Source organism: Pempheris klunzingeri, chromosome 12 (assembly GCF_042242105.1).
Source record: "Pempheris klunzingeri isolate RE-2024b chromosome 12, fPemKlu1.hap1, whole genome shotgun sequence".
NCBI lineage: Eukaryota > Metazoa > Chordata > Actinopteri > Acropomatiformes > Pempheridae > Pempheris > Pempheris klunzingeri.
In genome coordinates, this window is record NC_092023.1 from 16,807,013 (window position 1) to 16,824,581 (window position 17,569).

At 41.2% G+C, this 17,569-nt stretch overlaps 1 protein-coding gene across 1 annotated transcript in view; it reads left to right on the forward strand.

Annotated features, from left to right (window-relative positions):
* Positions 1–5,317: 5,317 nt before the first annotated feature.
* Positions 5,318–17,569, forward strand: part of slc30a6 (solute carrier family 30 member 6) — a 67,647-nt gene continuing 55,395 nt past the window's right edge. The window contains exons 1-3 of the mRNA XM_070841562.1: positions 5,318–5,495; positions 7,142–7,188; positions 9,472–9,558. Of these exons, the coding sequence (XP_070697663.1) occupies positions 5,318–5,495; positions 7,142–7,188; positions 9,472–9,558 (312 nt within the window). The remainder of the gene's footprint in view (positions 5,496–7,141; positions 7,189–9,471; positions 9,559–17,569) is intronic.

Below are 17,569 nucleotides of genomic sequence, written 5' to 3' on the forward strand. Positions count from 1 at the left end.
AGATGCAAAAAAGTGAAGCTGCTCTCTGTGCAGCTGAGCGTTCATCCACTGCTGCCCTGCAAGTGAGCAAGCAGCACTGAGAAAGAGAGAGAGCAACAGAGAAAGGGGTGTGTGTGTGTGTGTGTGTGTGTGTGTGTGTGTAGTAGTAGTAGTAAAAGGAGGGGGTGGTGCCTGGAGCCTCCTCCTCCTCCTCCTCCTTTTACAACACAAACACACACACACAGAAAACACACACGTACATACAGGAAAATGTGTGTATTCGTGGAGGTGTGACTGATGTGAGATGCCGGTACAATGTTCACCAGATGGGACATACGTGTTGACAGACTGACTGCAGACCCCCACTCCCACCCTTGCCCACCCCACCCCACCCCCGCAACACACACACACACACACACACACACACAGTATTCAGCTACATAAGAGGAAATTATAGTACATTCACTAAAGACCAGTTCAATCATCATGTTTATTTAGAAACTTCCATTCAGAACCTCATTAACTTTTACAGGTATTCAAACAAGCAAAGTCTATAAGAAGAGGAGGAAAAACTCCCCCACATAAATTCAGATATATGGAAAGAAAGGATAGGAACCTTTAAAGCATGATCCCACTTCCTCAGACGGTCGGGGGCATAATAGAAACCTTACAAAAGGAACAGAAAGTTGATCTTTGTTCCTGTTGTATAAGCGTGCGCTCTCATGCTTGCCTTCAAGGAGATGATTTACTGTTGCATTTCCATACATTTTCCTCGCAGGAAAAAGGTTATGAAAAATGAAGGATCATAATTGAAGCAACAGAAGCAGATCCTATCCAAATCCTAGTGTGGAACAATTTCTTAAGACACTGGATCCTACATTTCCTATGATACAAATCAATGTAACATATCATCAAAAGATATTTCAAACACACAGTTTTTTAATGTAGGCTTTGTGATAAACAACTCTTTTCACAAGCCAGTAGCTAGAGCTCCTAAAGCACCCCTGTCTCTGAGAAAAAATGTTTATGTACAACTAATTTAAACAGCAGGCACATTTTGAAGGAAACACATTGCCATCCAGATTATACTTAAGGAAAAAGGAAATGTTATTTATTAACATATCCGCCAGAAAAATTCACTGACATTGTATTTAACTTGTTTTCAGCTAAAATATCCAATCTTGCCACATGTGCTTGTATTACTGCAGAGTTATGACTTCGTGTTTGGGTGCACACAGGACTTTGCTAAGGAAAAGATCCGCTTTAATGCGAGTCATGAATGCAGCGCTTCATTCACACAAGAAAAAACTTTCTTCTGAACATAGTCCAGGCAGTGATTGCTGGGACACCACAGCTTACTGGAACTGGGAAGACAATTTAGTGCAATATCAACAGAAATCCAAGGAGACAGGTCTCAAGGCTAGTTACGTGATCTTCATGTGTAAAATTGGTGGATTGCCCTTTAATGATGTAAATGTTTAGGATTTGTACTCCTGAAAAAGCTTTTAGAGTTTTAGAGGTTCAGTTAAACTGAAGGGCGGCTCGTTGTTTGTTCATAGGATGTGGTTTGCTAAACATACAAGTCTCAGCAGAGTTAATTCCACACCGTCTCCCCTTGATCTGATGATCATGTAAATTAAAGAAGGAAAACTTAATTTTGTTAGAAAATTCATATCCTTTATATGTGCATGAAGGAAACTGTTGATGAACAAGATGAAATGTCCGTATGAATTATTGTAATGCTTGTAAAATTGAGACAGATGCTGCATTTTCCTTACATTTTTTACTTCAAATGTTAGGAACAAATTTGTTAGGAATCAAATTTAAGACCAACTGATAAATACTAAACATAGAAAAAAACAAGTAAAATAAATCAGGCCATTGCACAGAAGACAGGTAATGTTAATACATTTGTTGTGGAGGTATATACATGTAACACTAAGCCCCCCTTTCTTGTGAGTCAGCAGATAGAGGCTGGTATCTCCTCACGAGCAGTGATCTACATGATCACAGGCTCACGTCTTCATCATCATCTTCAAAACTTCTGCTTCCTGGCTTTTTTAGAGGCAAAGTCATCATGGGTGTTGTTGTATGATAGCTGTTTGCCAACCTCCTGACTGATGCTGATCATAGCGAGTCCAGTGAGGTCCCATGGAAGACCTCAGGTAGGTCTTAGTGAACTTTAGTTTCACTCTGCTGAGGTCACTGGGAGTCTGCAGGCAATTTGCCACAACCACATTAAACCACATGAAAGAATGCAGTTTCAAGCCTTTTCTTGGCATCTCTGATAAGCTCATTTTGGGCTTCATTGGCAAAGTGTTTCCTTGTGCTTCTAAGCCTCTTCTCTTTAAGCACGGCCTCCACATTCATCTCCTCATATATGACTTTAACAGAGGCCTCAGCTCCATGACCCAACCTTCTCTGCCAAAACTTCTGCCTTGGTCAGGTCAACTGTGGCTTTGTCCCTGACCACCAACAGTGCCTCCCTCTAGTCAGAGGCCTGATAGCACGTTCCTTAAAGATTGGCCATCTTTGTGGTGCTGCTGAGGACTGGTTGTGGATCTGTGGATCCTTCGGCTGCATCAGCCACCACCAAGTTCAACTTATGTTCCCCACATGGAGCATAAAGGGCGTGAGGACTCTCCTCCAGCAGCCTTCCTTCCCTTCATAACTGCCCCAATGCCGTTCCACTTTCCTCTGCCATTGCCAAAAGGAATATTCAGCTCCTCAAGCCTGTTCAGGAAGATGATAAGCCAAGACTTGTCGTTTGGGACGCCACAGGAAGTCTCACAAAGTGTTCTTTGACATTCTAGAAGACCAACATCTACTTTTGGTGGCTTAGTTCAGGAGCGCAGTCCAAAATGACAGAATCATATTTACACTGTTTAATCTCAGCACCATTGTGCGACATTTTCAAACTGAATGAAGCAATCAGCCCCCCAATCTCACCCCTACTTTCACTGTCTAAACATATCAGGTGTAAACACTGATTTAACAAAGGGCTAGACCTCTAGCTTAAGGCCCACCACTCAAACACAACCTGCTGTCACCCTCTACTGGAGGCAGTGCAATTTAACACTTATCTGTCAACCAACACAGCACAGACAGTGCAAACCACAAGCCAACTACTTACTGTAAGAAGTGTTTGACAATCTTGGTTAGGATCATATTCTGTTCTCCCTGGCTGCTGTCTCTCTATGGGCAGAAATATGCATCACTAGAAACTGAATTTGAATAATTTATGTTTGAGTTTGAATTGCTCAACTTGAAAAATTGCATATGAGAATGAATTTGTATTGTTTAACTTAAATAATTACATTAAACATCTGAAAATTAATTCATTGGTTTGGAGCTGAATTCCATTAAACTTGAAACTGAGTGTAATTTCATACAACTGAATTCAATCGCTCTGAAACTGTATTTGATCCTCACTGATAATTCAACTCTCTATATATACTTCCACACTCATTTAGCTGGAATTTACCTCAGAATCAGTGCAGCAGTTAGCAAGCTAGCCAGCTAACAACAACGCCTCTGGTGGACATTTGTCCAAAAAAAAGCTTCAATCAAATGTACAATCCAGGGGCCAGTGGGTTTGTGATGCAAAAGAAGTCCAACGCCCATTCAAAAGAATACTGAAGAATACTCTAGTATGGTTAGTTTACTCAAAACAAGCAAGCAGACAAAAGAACAAAAAGATGGTTCCTGCTGCCTCTCTTGCTCTGGAAAAAGAGAGAAGATAAACACTAACAAATTAACTAATTAACTTAACAAATGGGGAAGGAAACAGATCCGATGGCCATTCAAGGCTGCAAGACAGATGGAGAAAATACATTTACTGTTAGACTGCGGTCTGCATCACTTCCTCCACAAAACAAAAAAGTCTGTGTCTGACTGTCTTTTTTTTAAGTCTCTTGTACACTTTTGCACATAAGATTCCAAGTTTATGATCTTTGTTTCTTATTTCTTGTTATTGCCACTTTTTCTCCTCAGATATCACTCTGTTCTCTTTTTCTCGCCCTTCCTTCCCCTCTCTCTCTTTCCTTTGCCCCCCTCTTTCTCTCTCCTCTCTCTGTACATTTCAGTGTCGGTCACCCAAGGCCCCACTGGGCTCGAGGGGCCTCTCTGTGTCAGTTGACACACTGTTGCACACAAAAATCTCCATTCACTGCCGTGCAAATGAGCAACCAAATATTCCACACACACACACCCTCAACTTTGACCGAAATGCGCATGAACAAACACAAAATTACATCAACGTGTTTGACACCACACGCACATATACACACGTAGCTCTGTGGGCCCCCAGACATAATACACACATTTCCACACTTGAATCTGTCTGTCACGCTTCCTCCTCTTTCTCTTGTTCTTTGCATGAACACATGAATCCATCCATCCATTATCTACACCGCTTATCCTGAAGGGTCTGTGGGGGGCTGGAGCCAATCCCAGCTGACATTGGGCGAGAGGCGGGGTACACCCTGGACTGGTCTCTAGCCAATCACAGGACTGACACATATAGACAGACAACCATTCACACTCACCTCACACCTACGGGCTATATAGAGTCACCAATTAACCAAAGCTGCATGTCTTTGGACTGTGAGAGCACCCTGAGAAAACCCACATTAATACATGAATGATTTTTGATCTTCTGAAACCCCACTGACAGCTAAAAATTATTTAACATTTCATCTGAGATTCTTCTTTTTATCATTACTACATCATTAGTGCTGTATGGTTCATAAAGGCCTCCACCTCATACCCCTCTGTACCTCTCTGTTCTGTTTGTCTTTAAATCCTTTTTCTTACTATGGATCTCTGATTAATGATGGCTCAAGTCTGACCTTCTCAATACTACAACTACTACTACTACTACAACTAGTCCAACTATATAAACTATAACTATATAACTATGCTAGACGCTTTTCTAACCTCTGTTTTTGTTGTATTTTGTCTTTTATTGTTCATCTTTTTTCTATCTTATGTTGGATTACATGTTTTCCTGTTTTGTTGATCAAATTTTAAAATGCTCAAAATCGATGTAAAATATCACAATTGTGACATTTGCGATCTTACCAATATTATTTTTGTCATTCCTACACGTAAATGTTATCTTTATTTTCTTGGCGGATAAGATCTTCGATAGACAGGACTTTGACTCTGAAAAATAAATAAACAAATAAATTCAAAAAAGAACGCGATCTGTACAGCATGGCACTAGACTCGCTCCTCTGTGGTTTCACTCATTGTTGATATACAGATCTGTGGACTGACGCATGCGCAGCGCAGCCAAATGGCAGAGGCTCATGGGTACAGGAAGTCCAAATTGGCGATGGACGGAATGATGTCCACGTCTTCGGGTCTGTCTTACCACAATGTCGGGGAATTTTACCCCCGAAAGTTCGGGCCGAAGCCGGACGTGGTGCCGTCCGGGGTGACGGAGAGGAAAGTGGGCCCGCTGGACAAACCTGACATGGTGTCGGTGGACGTCATTAACATCGGTGATTCAGGTTTGTTATGCTAACAGGCTAGCAGCTAACAACACGTAGTCAAACGGGCGGCTCTGTCAACTAAGCTAACAGCCGTTTCTGAGTTTGGACGGGAGGTTTTCCACTTTATTTCGCTGTGAGCTGCCTGTAACCACAGAGAGGACATTAAAGTTATCTTTAGCGGGTCGGTTTGGGTCCGTGTTTGGTGTTTGTTGACGTTAATGTCTGTGTGTCGCCAGTTTAGCTAGCAGTTGACCGTTTAACTTCTGAATGAACAGAAACCATTAATCTGGAGGTGACACCCGATAATTTATGGGGGGAATTTAGGTTCAGCATTTATGTACAGAGGTTAATTAGCAATGAGGGTGTTTGTAGTCAGTTAATCCATCCGGCGAAGGTGAAAATCTTCCTGCTAAATTGGTATATTGTCTATTATTGATAGGAGTGGGTGATCTGGGTAAACTCCTTAACTAATAGTGGAACATGTTGTTTTATATCACAGCACTGATAGAAATTGTCTTCATAGTCAATTGTCATTAAACAATCAGTGGATAAAACAGTCAGGCTGAAATACCTGATAAATCAAAAAAATTTCATCAATAGTAATGAAAAATGTGAAATTTAAAGTTCTTTGTCATGCACGTAACTATTGCAGTGAAGTAGTCATTCAATTCAGGGGGGGGCAATTAAAAGGCACATAGAGCAGGCAGTGCAACATTGGCAATGGAAATCTTAATTCTCAGCCAATGGCTACACGATATGTATGACAGATGAAAGATAATAAACATCAAAAGACATAAGAGAGTTAGAATACAGGAATACACTGTAATCTATGTGAAAGAGAATAGAAAACTGTGGTTGTCCAGTTATGTAGTGTGTGTGCATAATGAAAACAGGACAGGACGTTAACAGTAAAATAAATATGTTATGTATTCCGCAGAGGTACAAACTGTATTAATAAATATATTTACTGAGAAGGGACCAAAGCTAATTGCAGGTTTATCACTGCAGTACTCCTGTGCATTACACTGACAGCTCAATACACTGATGCTTTTCCCCCAGGACACTGACCAGCAGACATGCTAAATGTGCTGCTGAGATCCTGTTGTCTCTTCTCATTATCATGACGGTTTAAACAATTGTCTCACTCAGTAAATGCGCGTCCTCTGCTGTGATGAAGCTCCTCTGCTGGTTTTACCTGAAGTTTACTTAACCTGAATCTATTATATTAACAAAAATGTAATAATTAACAATAATAAATAATTCCTTTTGATATTGGTGGAAGTGTTTTTATTTTAGGTGAGGTGGGGCGCCTCCTCTATAAATAGCTGCATGACACTCTGATTGAAATTGAAGTTTTATTGTCCCATTGCATCCAAGAATTTAGGGGTTAAAATGTATTCGAAAATGGGTTACAGTACAGTTGATGCTCTGCAAACTTTAGTTATTAACTTGTGAGTGCAGTGTTTTTGTTACTGATAAAAAGTTTAGACAAAAGTACAGAAATAGGAAAAAAGAAATCACAAACAGCCATTATTTGCGCCAAATCACAGACGCATGAAATCACCCACAGTCAGTCTAATGAGTTCAGTATCATGTCATACTTGCCCTCAAGTTGTGTTTTGTTGTTATCACATGTTGATGGTGGTACCTGTGTTCTTCCACAGACGTCCACCTGCACAGGAAGAAGCATGAGCACGACACCTATGTCTTGGTGAGTATGTCTGCGTTGGTTTTGAAGGTGGTTTTATCAGTTGGATGGGTTTTATCTCCTCACCGCACGCACCAATTCATACCAGATCAACTCCGAGCCCATTCAGCTTTGCTGCAGTTGTGGTTTGAGCAGAGAGAAGTTGTTTGTCTGAAGACAGGAGTTTGTCTCATGGGGCTGGAGTTTTCTTTACTCTTTACAAAGACTCTGAAAGGAACGTTCAGTGGCTCCATCATAACTGTTGTTGAGGCACAAAACTGATATTAAGGGAAGATGTTCCTTACTTGTTCTATTGCAGGCTTAAGTTTAATTGACTGTTTAAGTGGCTCCTGATTTGAGCACACCACAGGACTGTGGGACAACAAACGTTTACACATCAAAATATCTCATTTAATCACAACATTAGTATGAATACTTTACATGCAGTGCTATTGTAGGTGTCTCCTCTTCAACATGGTCGTCTGTAAAGTTTGGTAACCACTTCACGTGCAGTGGTAAAGATGGCAATCAGTGACTGTGCGTACATGCACATGCAGCTCTGTGTGCTGGAACCAAATCAACCAGCCAACAGTCTGCAGGCCTGCAGGTAGAGATGCTGCCCAAAAGAAAAGCCCACATTTCTGATCAAAAGCAGAAACACACCGACTGCTAAACATTTTTAAGACTTTGGCATCAAGAGGTGTTTGGATATGTGCAAGAATCGTAATAGCGATCTTTTCAAGAAGGCTGTTAAAGGAATGAATGCGGGAGGCACAAGCTGTCATTCCACTTTTTCCACATTTTGACGTGATAAAATCAACATATTAGTGGATTGACCACAGTCAAACACAACCAAGAGTGGAGGAGAAACAACGGGAATATTTTGTGCATTAAAATGTAGTCAATGAACAAACATGTTAATAAATTTTCACTGAAACTTCTTAACAATGATCCTCATTAAGATGAGAATGTACCTTTTTTGTTTTCCTCATACATGAACCATGAAGGGAAAATCCATCTCTACTGAACTTGTGTTAAATAGACCTGAATCCATCACTCGCACACATGCGATTACATGCTTTTTTGTACAGTGCAACGCCCCTCATGTTGAGCGTGACATTGATTTAGTGTGTCCTCGTCCTCATTGTTGTTAAAACTGTTGCGTCTCTTTAGTTTTTTTAATTTGTTAGTCTGGAGGGAGAAAACTCAGATGGGGCTTAAACTGATTGGCTGTTACAACAGGTTATTACAGGGCTTCATTGAATACTTGATTCTGATTGGTCAATTACGGCATTCTATGGTCTGTCATATATAACAGAGGAAGCAATGAAATCACTTGATTTCTTTAGCAGGATAAGGTACAGCCAGTGGTGTCATTGTTGTTAAATGACCCCGACATTTCTATAGCCCTGTTTAGAGGGGACCAGTGTTACCTGTGGACGAGGTCGTCTGAGGTTGTCTGTAGTTGTCTGTGATCTCATTCCTGCCATGTGTATAGTTAGAAATAAAAATTCCAGCCTCGATGTTGTCATGACGAGGCCTGCTATTCAAAACTATTATATATATTACATGCAAGCAGGCATGTCTGTGATTTGTGGTTGTTTTTCTTCGTCCTCCCAGTCCAGGCTGATCTCACTACACAACATGAAGCTGTGTGAGGCAGAGCCTTGACTTCATATGTGGGGCTAAATTGGAGTAAAATGGAGATTTAGGCCACAGACTTTGCTCATAGTGTGTGAATGGGCCTGATGTGAGGGGCAAATTTCTAAAGCACACTTGTAGCCCCCTGGTAGTAATAGTCCTGTGCGGATAGGGCTTCAGTCTGTTTTCATGTCTTTAAAGACTGTTTGGGCTGGTGTGTATAAAACTTCAAGAATGTTAAAGAACTGTCTTAACCTTTGACTTAAGAGAAGAAAATCAGTTCTTATCTAAACAGACTGTGCAGATATGTTGGATTGTTGTTTGTGGGTTTTTTTCCTGTTGCCTTCCTCAGCCTAAAATTCCTCTTTGAGTCACAGTTATGAGGAAAAGTTTCTGTGTGGGATCCAGTGTAGCTGAAGTCGATGTTATACACACTAACACACCACTTGGTGGCAGTGTAGGTCATGCTTTGCCTCACTATCACAGACCTGATGAACCTGTTTCTACTGAAATTAATCTAAATTTAATCCTAACAACTATACAGAACAGTTTTAGCCTCCATTGTATTTTGCTCCACATGCTCTCTTTCATCAAATGAAGTGTCATAATTTATTCTCCCCTTAAAGCTAGTTTTATTTATTATCATTCATGTATTTGAATTTGCAGGGAACCATTCATCCATTCAGGAAGACACACAGATCCATCTTCGGAAAACTGGTGCAAGAATTCAGACTGGTCTCCTCAGACAGACGGGTAAGTGCGTGTGTGTGTGTGTGTGTGTGTGTGTGCATGTGTGTGTGTGTGTAAAAACTACATTTGACACCACCCCACCTCCCCAACAATCAGATGGTCTATCTGTGTCATCTGTGGTATTTTTTTGACTTCATGTTTTTTATCCTCAACCACCTAAATCCACCCGGGGCTTATCATCCAAACCTCGTCTTGATTTTTTCCCTCAGTAGTTAGCGTCCTGAGAGTCCTCACTTTATAATCCCGCTAAGCTGGTTAGATTCTGTGTCTCATACACAGAGTCGAACCCAAACACCTCCAGTAATCCTGTTTTCCCAGGAGGTCACCATGTTCCAGTGAAAGCAGCAGGGATGAAACCCTCAGAGTAAAAATTATCAGCCATCTGAACACTGGTCCACTCTGTCTGGCAGCCTGATCATCCACCTGTAGTCTAAATTTCTGTGTATTCTGTATTTAATGTGCTGTGGCTGGTTAAAGATTTTTCTGCACTGGTTCAAGGGGATGTCATCTGTGTTTGTTTAATTTCTTTTATTGCTGGTTTAAATTTTGATTTGGAGCTTGAGAAGACAAAATGACCCTTAAAAGCAATCCTACACCCAGTTGTATACTTATTTGAGTATCAAATATCAGCTGTGGTCATCTTGAATTCATGTTGGCTATAATGAGGTGAAATTTAACAAAACCTGCATAGAAAGTTCTTGAACCACTTTTGGCTGATTGTTTGTTTTAGTGCAAGGTTTCCTCATTTCATTCTGAAATTAGATATTCAAACAGAAAGTGAAAATAGCAATCTTATTTGTTATATGATAGCAATTTGGGTGAAAGGTAGACGGCCTGTTCAACATGGACTCATTTAATGATTAAACCAGTAAAGCACTACATTTGTTTTTCCTGCACAAATCATAGTTATTTTAGTTTGTATTTTTCAGTTCAGTTTAGTTCCAAAGCTTATTTCAGTAAAGTTTGTATTGTTTTTATTCTTCATTGGGGGGGGCAGCAAAGCTCGATTCTGAGGGTGAGTTCCTAAGTCTTGTGTGGTTTCCAGGTTTCCTTCGACCAAGACACTCTTTATGAGAATTGTAATCTCTTTCTCTTTCTTGGTCAAACAAACTATAACATTTCAGGCTTTCACAGCATATTTTAAAGCTAGTTTTAAAACCTGAACAATTTAAGGTTCTTAGTACTTGAGCAGAAAAACAAAGATTATGCTTCCGACCTCACATTTTATGTCTGGCCATCGAGACATGAAGAGTGCCACACAGATTAATTCTGCACTTTAGAGCCACTCATGCCTTGTTTGCCTGTCTGCTGCCCTCCGTCTCCCCCCAAATCATCCACAAAATCGCCCTTTTTGCCCTTTTGAGCATGTTGGACGCTTGTGCTGCTTTTGGTAGATAGTTGGCCGACATCTCAGACACTTTTACAACAGTACTTTATTATTTTATTATGTTTTAAAGCGTACTTCTGTTACAGCAGGCTGTGATCTGCCCGATAAACACAGATTAATTATTCACCTCAGCAACAACACGAATCTCACTGTTCGGAAAACAGGGACCAACTACAGAGTTTGTCCTAATTTCCCACTCAAAAAAAAACATGCTTACTTCAAATGCTTTGACTGATTGTTTGATTAAAAAAAAAAAAAAAAAGTAGGAGTCCACTGTGTGCCCCGACAAAACATGGACAGATGTAGAGTCAAACCTAAAAACACTTCAACACTGGGATGTAAAAACATTAGAGGGAAAAACAGCGGAGACATGATAATGAACATGAAAGGATATCAAACTCTGTGTGTGTGTGTGTGTGTGTGTGTGTGTGTGTGTGTGTGTGTGTGTGTGTGTGTGTGTGTGTGTGTGTGTGTGTGTGTGTGTGTGTGTGTGTGTGTGTGTGTGTGTGTGTGTGTGTGTGTGTGTGTGTGTGTGTGTGTGTGTGTTATTGTGCTGTAATCCACTTTGACCAAACACTAGCAGGGGGTCTTGCTTCCCCATAGAGCCTTAGATAGGATTACACGGTGTCGTACACGGTTTAGGGGCCAAACATAGTTCATACTGGCGAAAGTTGAGATGTGCTTCCTCAGCACCTCGTCGCCCGCATCTCACGTCTCCTGTTACCTGTCGTGTTGTGAAATAAAACTGAGTCTTGTCAACATCTGATTCCAGGTACAATTTGACTGATACAGGAGTTTTTACAGGCTGACACAGCAGCATATTTTGACCCCCAAGTCACTGACAGATGATATTTTATGCTGAAATCTGTTATCTTTGAATGTGGATATTTTTGCGCCAAAAAAATGAAGTGTAGTCAGCTTTTTTCTCATAGATTAAAAACCCTCTCAAACAGCATTTAAACCATTATGAGACACTAAAGGAGTCGGTAAGCCTTAAACTGCTTATTGAACTGACGAGCACGCCCACGCAGTGCAGTGACTGGTCAGGTGTGTGAATGTGTGAAAGTATTTTCTCCCTGCTCCATACACCTGCTTCTGTCAGGTTTGACATGAGCAACAGTAAGAGCTGGAATTATTAGTCGATTATTCAACTATTTTGAAAATGGAATAATTGTTTGATTTACTTCTCAAGCAGAAATTCCACAAAAATAGTTTCATCTCCTAAAACGTGTTTTTATCGCTGTAAATTGAATATTTTGAGTTAAACATGACACTTGGAGACGTCACCTCAAGCTCTGGAAGACATTTTATAGATCAAACGAGTCATCGATTATTTGAGGAAATGAGAAACTGTGTGTGAACTGTTTCCATATTTGCATGATTTGTCACATCTTGCCCCGCTCTATGACTGCAAGCCTTCAAGTGTGGTCATCTGGGACATACTCTATGTGACCTACACACTGAACCCTTAAAACATCTAAAGCAAACTAATGAAAGTATTTTACGATTACATTGTTTAAATCCAGGGTATAAATTAGGCCATAACATAATGAAACCATTAAAATGAAACAGAGCCCTCCTCATCCTCTGGGTTGACCAGGGACTTGAATCTTTTCTGAAGAATTCACACATGTGCAGGGTCATAATGTGCTCCTGTGCTTCTGATAACACTGTGTACCATATCGAATGATGCTGGGTAAATATGTGGGTAAAAGCTCGTAAATTCACTTCCACTCAAAACTCTGCAGGGCTCTAAAAAGACTGTTGAAGTGATTCAGTGTTGATTTTCCATAAACATCTGAGAAACAGACTTTAGATTGAAGCAGAGTCGGAGAGATCCTCACTTTTTCCTCCAAAAAACACTAGATGGTACACCTCCCATAATGCATCTGCTTAGTCTCCTCTATCTGCAGAGTCCCTGCCGCTACGTGAAACAACAGTAACTTTTACTGATAAGAAAGATAAACAGAACTTGTTGAGCTGCCAGAGTTTAAGATGAGCCAAATCACCTCTGACTGATGATGGTGTCAGAAAATGGACCAACATTGGGCATGAGAGTCTTGTGAGACGAAGTGTGGGCCTTTCCAGGGTGCGTTCAAGTTGCCCGTTCACTTCACACAAGCTACTGTGATATCGGGTTAATAATCGAGCTCCTGCAGGCTTCACTTGGGCGCTGGTGATCAACCTCTGTTTGTCTTTTTTATCAAAGTTGTAGCACAGTCGACAAACTGTACATCTTTTACTGTTTTATGCAGCGTTTTCCCTTTTGAGAGGCCCACTGCCCTGCAGGGTTTAGATATCTCCCTGCTCCAAAACACTTCATTCAAATGAATTGGTCATCATCAGGCTTCTCCAGAGCTGGATGACAAGTTGGTGATTTGTGTTGGAGCAGGGAAACTTCTAAACCCTGCAGGGCAGTGGGTCTGGTTTAGAGAAATTCAAACAAGTCAGGATGTTTTTACCCCTCTACCAGAATGATATTGGGTTGAGCCAGACCTTTCTCCAGACACTTTGTGTGTCTTTAGGTCGGGTTATGCGGGACTAAACCCTGCCTGATTTGACAAACCTCCTCCAGAGTCACAGAAGATATATACAACTGTTTCCACAGGCTGAGCAAAACTAAACTCTTTTATGTTTAAATGTCAGTGGTGTTCCCCTTTAACTTCTTCTAATTGCCTACTAATAATAAAAACTCTTTATAATAAACTTTCAGATTAAATTGCACTTTCACATAGAAAATTAAGTCAATTTATAGGGGAAGCATGTTTCTGAGGCGATTATGTTTATCAGAGGAATGGACAGAAACACATATTTTTGAGTAGCACGGAGCGTTAAAGTGGACTCTCTTCACTGATGTACAGCACAAGCTCAGCCACTGTTGCAGTAACAAAATGTCCTGATGAAACTAGAACAGGAACATCAGGCCGTCAGAGGAGGAATGACATGACTGGAGGACAGAAGAGCGGGAGGACCAGGCATCATCTCGCTCCCGCTGTAGCAACCGAGTCGGAAAACTCCTCTGTCCATGTTAACAGGCCGCCGCTGCCGCCGCAGATTCATTATGTAAGTAGGTTTATTTTGAGAGGAGAACACGGCCACCCTGGAGACACAGAGCTCTGAGTAGATAAAGGACTTTTTTCCTTGTTGTCATTGCCACAGGAAGTGAGGTGAGCTCTGGCAGGTTACGATAGCGGCACGCTGCAGGTTTTAGCTCGGTCCAAAAATCCCACAAATCCCCCCGTGCATACTCCCAGCCCATTAGGATGAAACTGACTTCTCCTTCTCACTGTCCCTCGCTCCTTCAGAGGCAAATATGAGTCACGCCTCTGCTCACCACAATGACACACATTTGCTCGGCTCTGCCCGATGATGCGGCAGCGTGGCATGGCGCTCCATGATGCAAGCAGGCCTGGCGTCAGCAAGGACTCCTTATTCAATATAGTACCTGGTGACTGAGCCGCTGTACGGGTGCTGCAGCTCTGTCACTCCAATGTCAAATATAACCTCAATATGCTGGCATGGCGCTATGCCGCCGGACAGCTAGGCGACGCCACTGAGGGACAGATGGGGGCAGCAGAGCGTCAGGATTTAACAACGGCGCACTCTCCTCCAGGCGCTGAGTGTATGTGTACGTGAAGGGGGGTTGGGGGGGTGGGGGGGAATGTTTTGGGCCAAGTGCTGTCTCTGTGTTTGCACACATAGACACATGCACGCATTCATGCGCGCACACACACGCATGCACACGTACACACACACACACACACACACACTCTGTGGGTCTCCCATGCCTGTCGCTGGCTAGTGCTGTCACCAGACGCCCCAGTGCTGTCATAACACAGCACACCACAGTAATTGTAGATTTCACAGCACTCGGTGCTCCCCACCACGGCATATGACTCCAACACGAAGTGACAGGCCAGAGCACACACACACACACACACACACACACACACACACACACACACACACACACACACACACACACACACACACACACACACACACACACACTCGTTCCCTTGTTCCATTCCTTGTTTCTCTCTGACATGCACAAACACACTCTCTCTTTCTGCTCAGAGGGCGAGTTTAGACGCAAGGTTTTTTGTTTTTTTTCGTCATTGAAAATTCTGCTGAATTTACATCTAGGCAGATGGAGTAAGAGGAGCAAAAGTAGCTGGTCTTTGTTATACAACAAGACTCGGCAGCATTAGCCACTTGTCCAAACACTAAAATAACCTACAGTATGTTGACGTTTTCTTTACAAATGACTTGTGCTGGTTGTGTGAGCGATGACTGCTGTCTCTCAGAAGTAAAGGAGGAAGTATGGTGACCTTGGAGACCACATTTCACATCCTGTCTCCTACCTACTGTCAGTGTGGGTTTCTTTTAATCATAACCACAATCATCTTCTAGCCTTAACCAAGCAGTTTCAGTAACATAAACCATGTATTCAACAAACTTTCACTTGTAAATATACAGCCTCCCTCCTCAGGTAGATTTAATGAGAAATAGCACAAAATGCACACAATTAAACAAAATTGACACAAACAGGTAAAAAGGCACACACAGCATGCATAAAGACATAAATCAGCCTTGTACATCATATTAAGTCAATAGCAGAATATAGCATCACACCTAAACCTTTATGATCCATCATGAGCACTTAAGCCAGACCCAGCATGCATCTAACTTAACTTTGGGTCACTTCTCATGCTCGTTGGGTGGTGCGTTAATTCTGCAATTAATTAAACTAGATGCAAACACAAACTGTGTATAAGAATTGGATGAAGCCACCGTGACGCCACCCCTTGGTTTGTGGGCTACCGTATTGAAGCCATAAGGTGAACATTTTCACCTCATTATTTTACTGAGATGATAAATCAAGTTAGAAATAGGCTAATTTTCTCATTGGCTTCCATCCAATCAGACTTTTGTTTGGAACCAGTGGAGTCGCCCACCCCTTCTTTGCCCTATTTAGTCATTTCAATGAGCAGTGTTTTGGTTTTGGTTTTCGCAGGTCCTGAAAAATGTCTTAAAATAAATGAAAACAAGCATTGTCATGTTTTATCAAAATGAATTTATGATGTGGGCTGATTTTGCATCTATCCAGAACATGTAAAGTCCCTTGATAGGAAAACCTTCAGTATTTCATTTGTTGTTAGAGCTACATTGATTGTATTTATTTCTCTGTGTAAGCTCTAAATCAGATAATTAGACTTTCTTAGACCTGGAGATTTTACCGATTAGCAGCTCTGCTCTTTCTCTGCACTAAGCTTGTTTTCTGCTCCCACGTCCACTGAAAGTGACCTTCCCTGGAGCTGGTGCTTCTGTGATGGAGTGATTCAGACTGTAGTGAGCATGTTAGGCCACATGGCAAGGCCTTGTTCAGTCAGAGAATTCCTCCAAATCCCCGGTGCACCAGTGCGACCGTAGGGCAAGGAACTCGTTCTCCATCCAGCAGCCAAATCCCAGCAGCTCCCAGTCGTTTGGAGGTTTGGATTTAGATTAGACGGTGACCTGCCAGAGAGTCTGCTACAGGACACAGACTGACAGCCAGCAAAACCTAGTTTAAGATGTCCTACTGAGTCGATGAGATCAGTGGTGTAATATCTTCTGGACGTTGTCATGGTTATCACGTTTGGTCTGGTGGACAAATATAAAGAAACTGTGTGTTACATAGAGTTTATACAGGTGCTAGAAAACCTTTAAAATGCTTCAATTTCAATGTGTTTTTTAAGGTTTGGAAAGTGCTTTGATTTTTTTTTTTTCTCAAGTCCTTGAAATTGTCTTAATATAATAAATCTCTATCTGACTGAATAGTCTTCAGATGAAGAAACATGATTATACTTAATTAACCACAACCATTAGGTGCTGCAAACCTTGCAAATGCACCCTGCAAATACTTGATTAGTGCAAGAATTTGACTTTTGAAAAGGTACAGGAGCTCTACAAGCTGGTGGCAGAGAGTTTGAAAAAGAGACTAACAAATTACCATTACTGGGGACCAAAGCTGCATCTAATCATTATTTGCGTCATGGTTTAATCTGCAGTTTCTTTTTCGACAGTCCATAAACGTATAATTTCTCAGAGCCACTGTGATGTCTTCAAATGTCTAGTTCTGTCCCAGTGGTATTCAGGTTACTGTTAACTGTAATATAAAAGGACAAAAAGGAGAACTTCTCCACTCTGGAGCTGGAACTAGAGAATGAGTAGACTTTTAGTTGTAGTTGATAATTAATTTTCTGCCGATCGATTCATTGTTGCAGCTCTAGGGACTAATATATTTATATTTTTTACTTTTGTGTTTGAAGTTTATTCTTATTCTTTTGGAGCTGTGTGTAACAAAAAGCAATTTCCCCCTGGGGATTATTAAAGTATTTCTGATTCTGATTAAAAGTCTGTGTACTTCAACCTCTGCTACTTTAATTTTGATCATTATTCATTTAATTTATTTCTTCTGAAAACATTGCTGTCTTCTGTTGTGCTACAGGTCTTTTTTCTTTAAATCAACACAGCTACATTACAGTGGTCCGTAACAATGAATTTCCTGTTTATGATTAGAAATGGAAATCTGGAAATTGGTTGCTATTTTATATTGGTTGCTTTATTGTAATTTTGTCTCTTAAA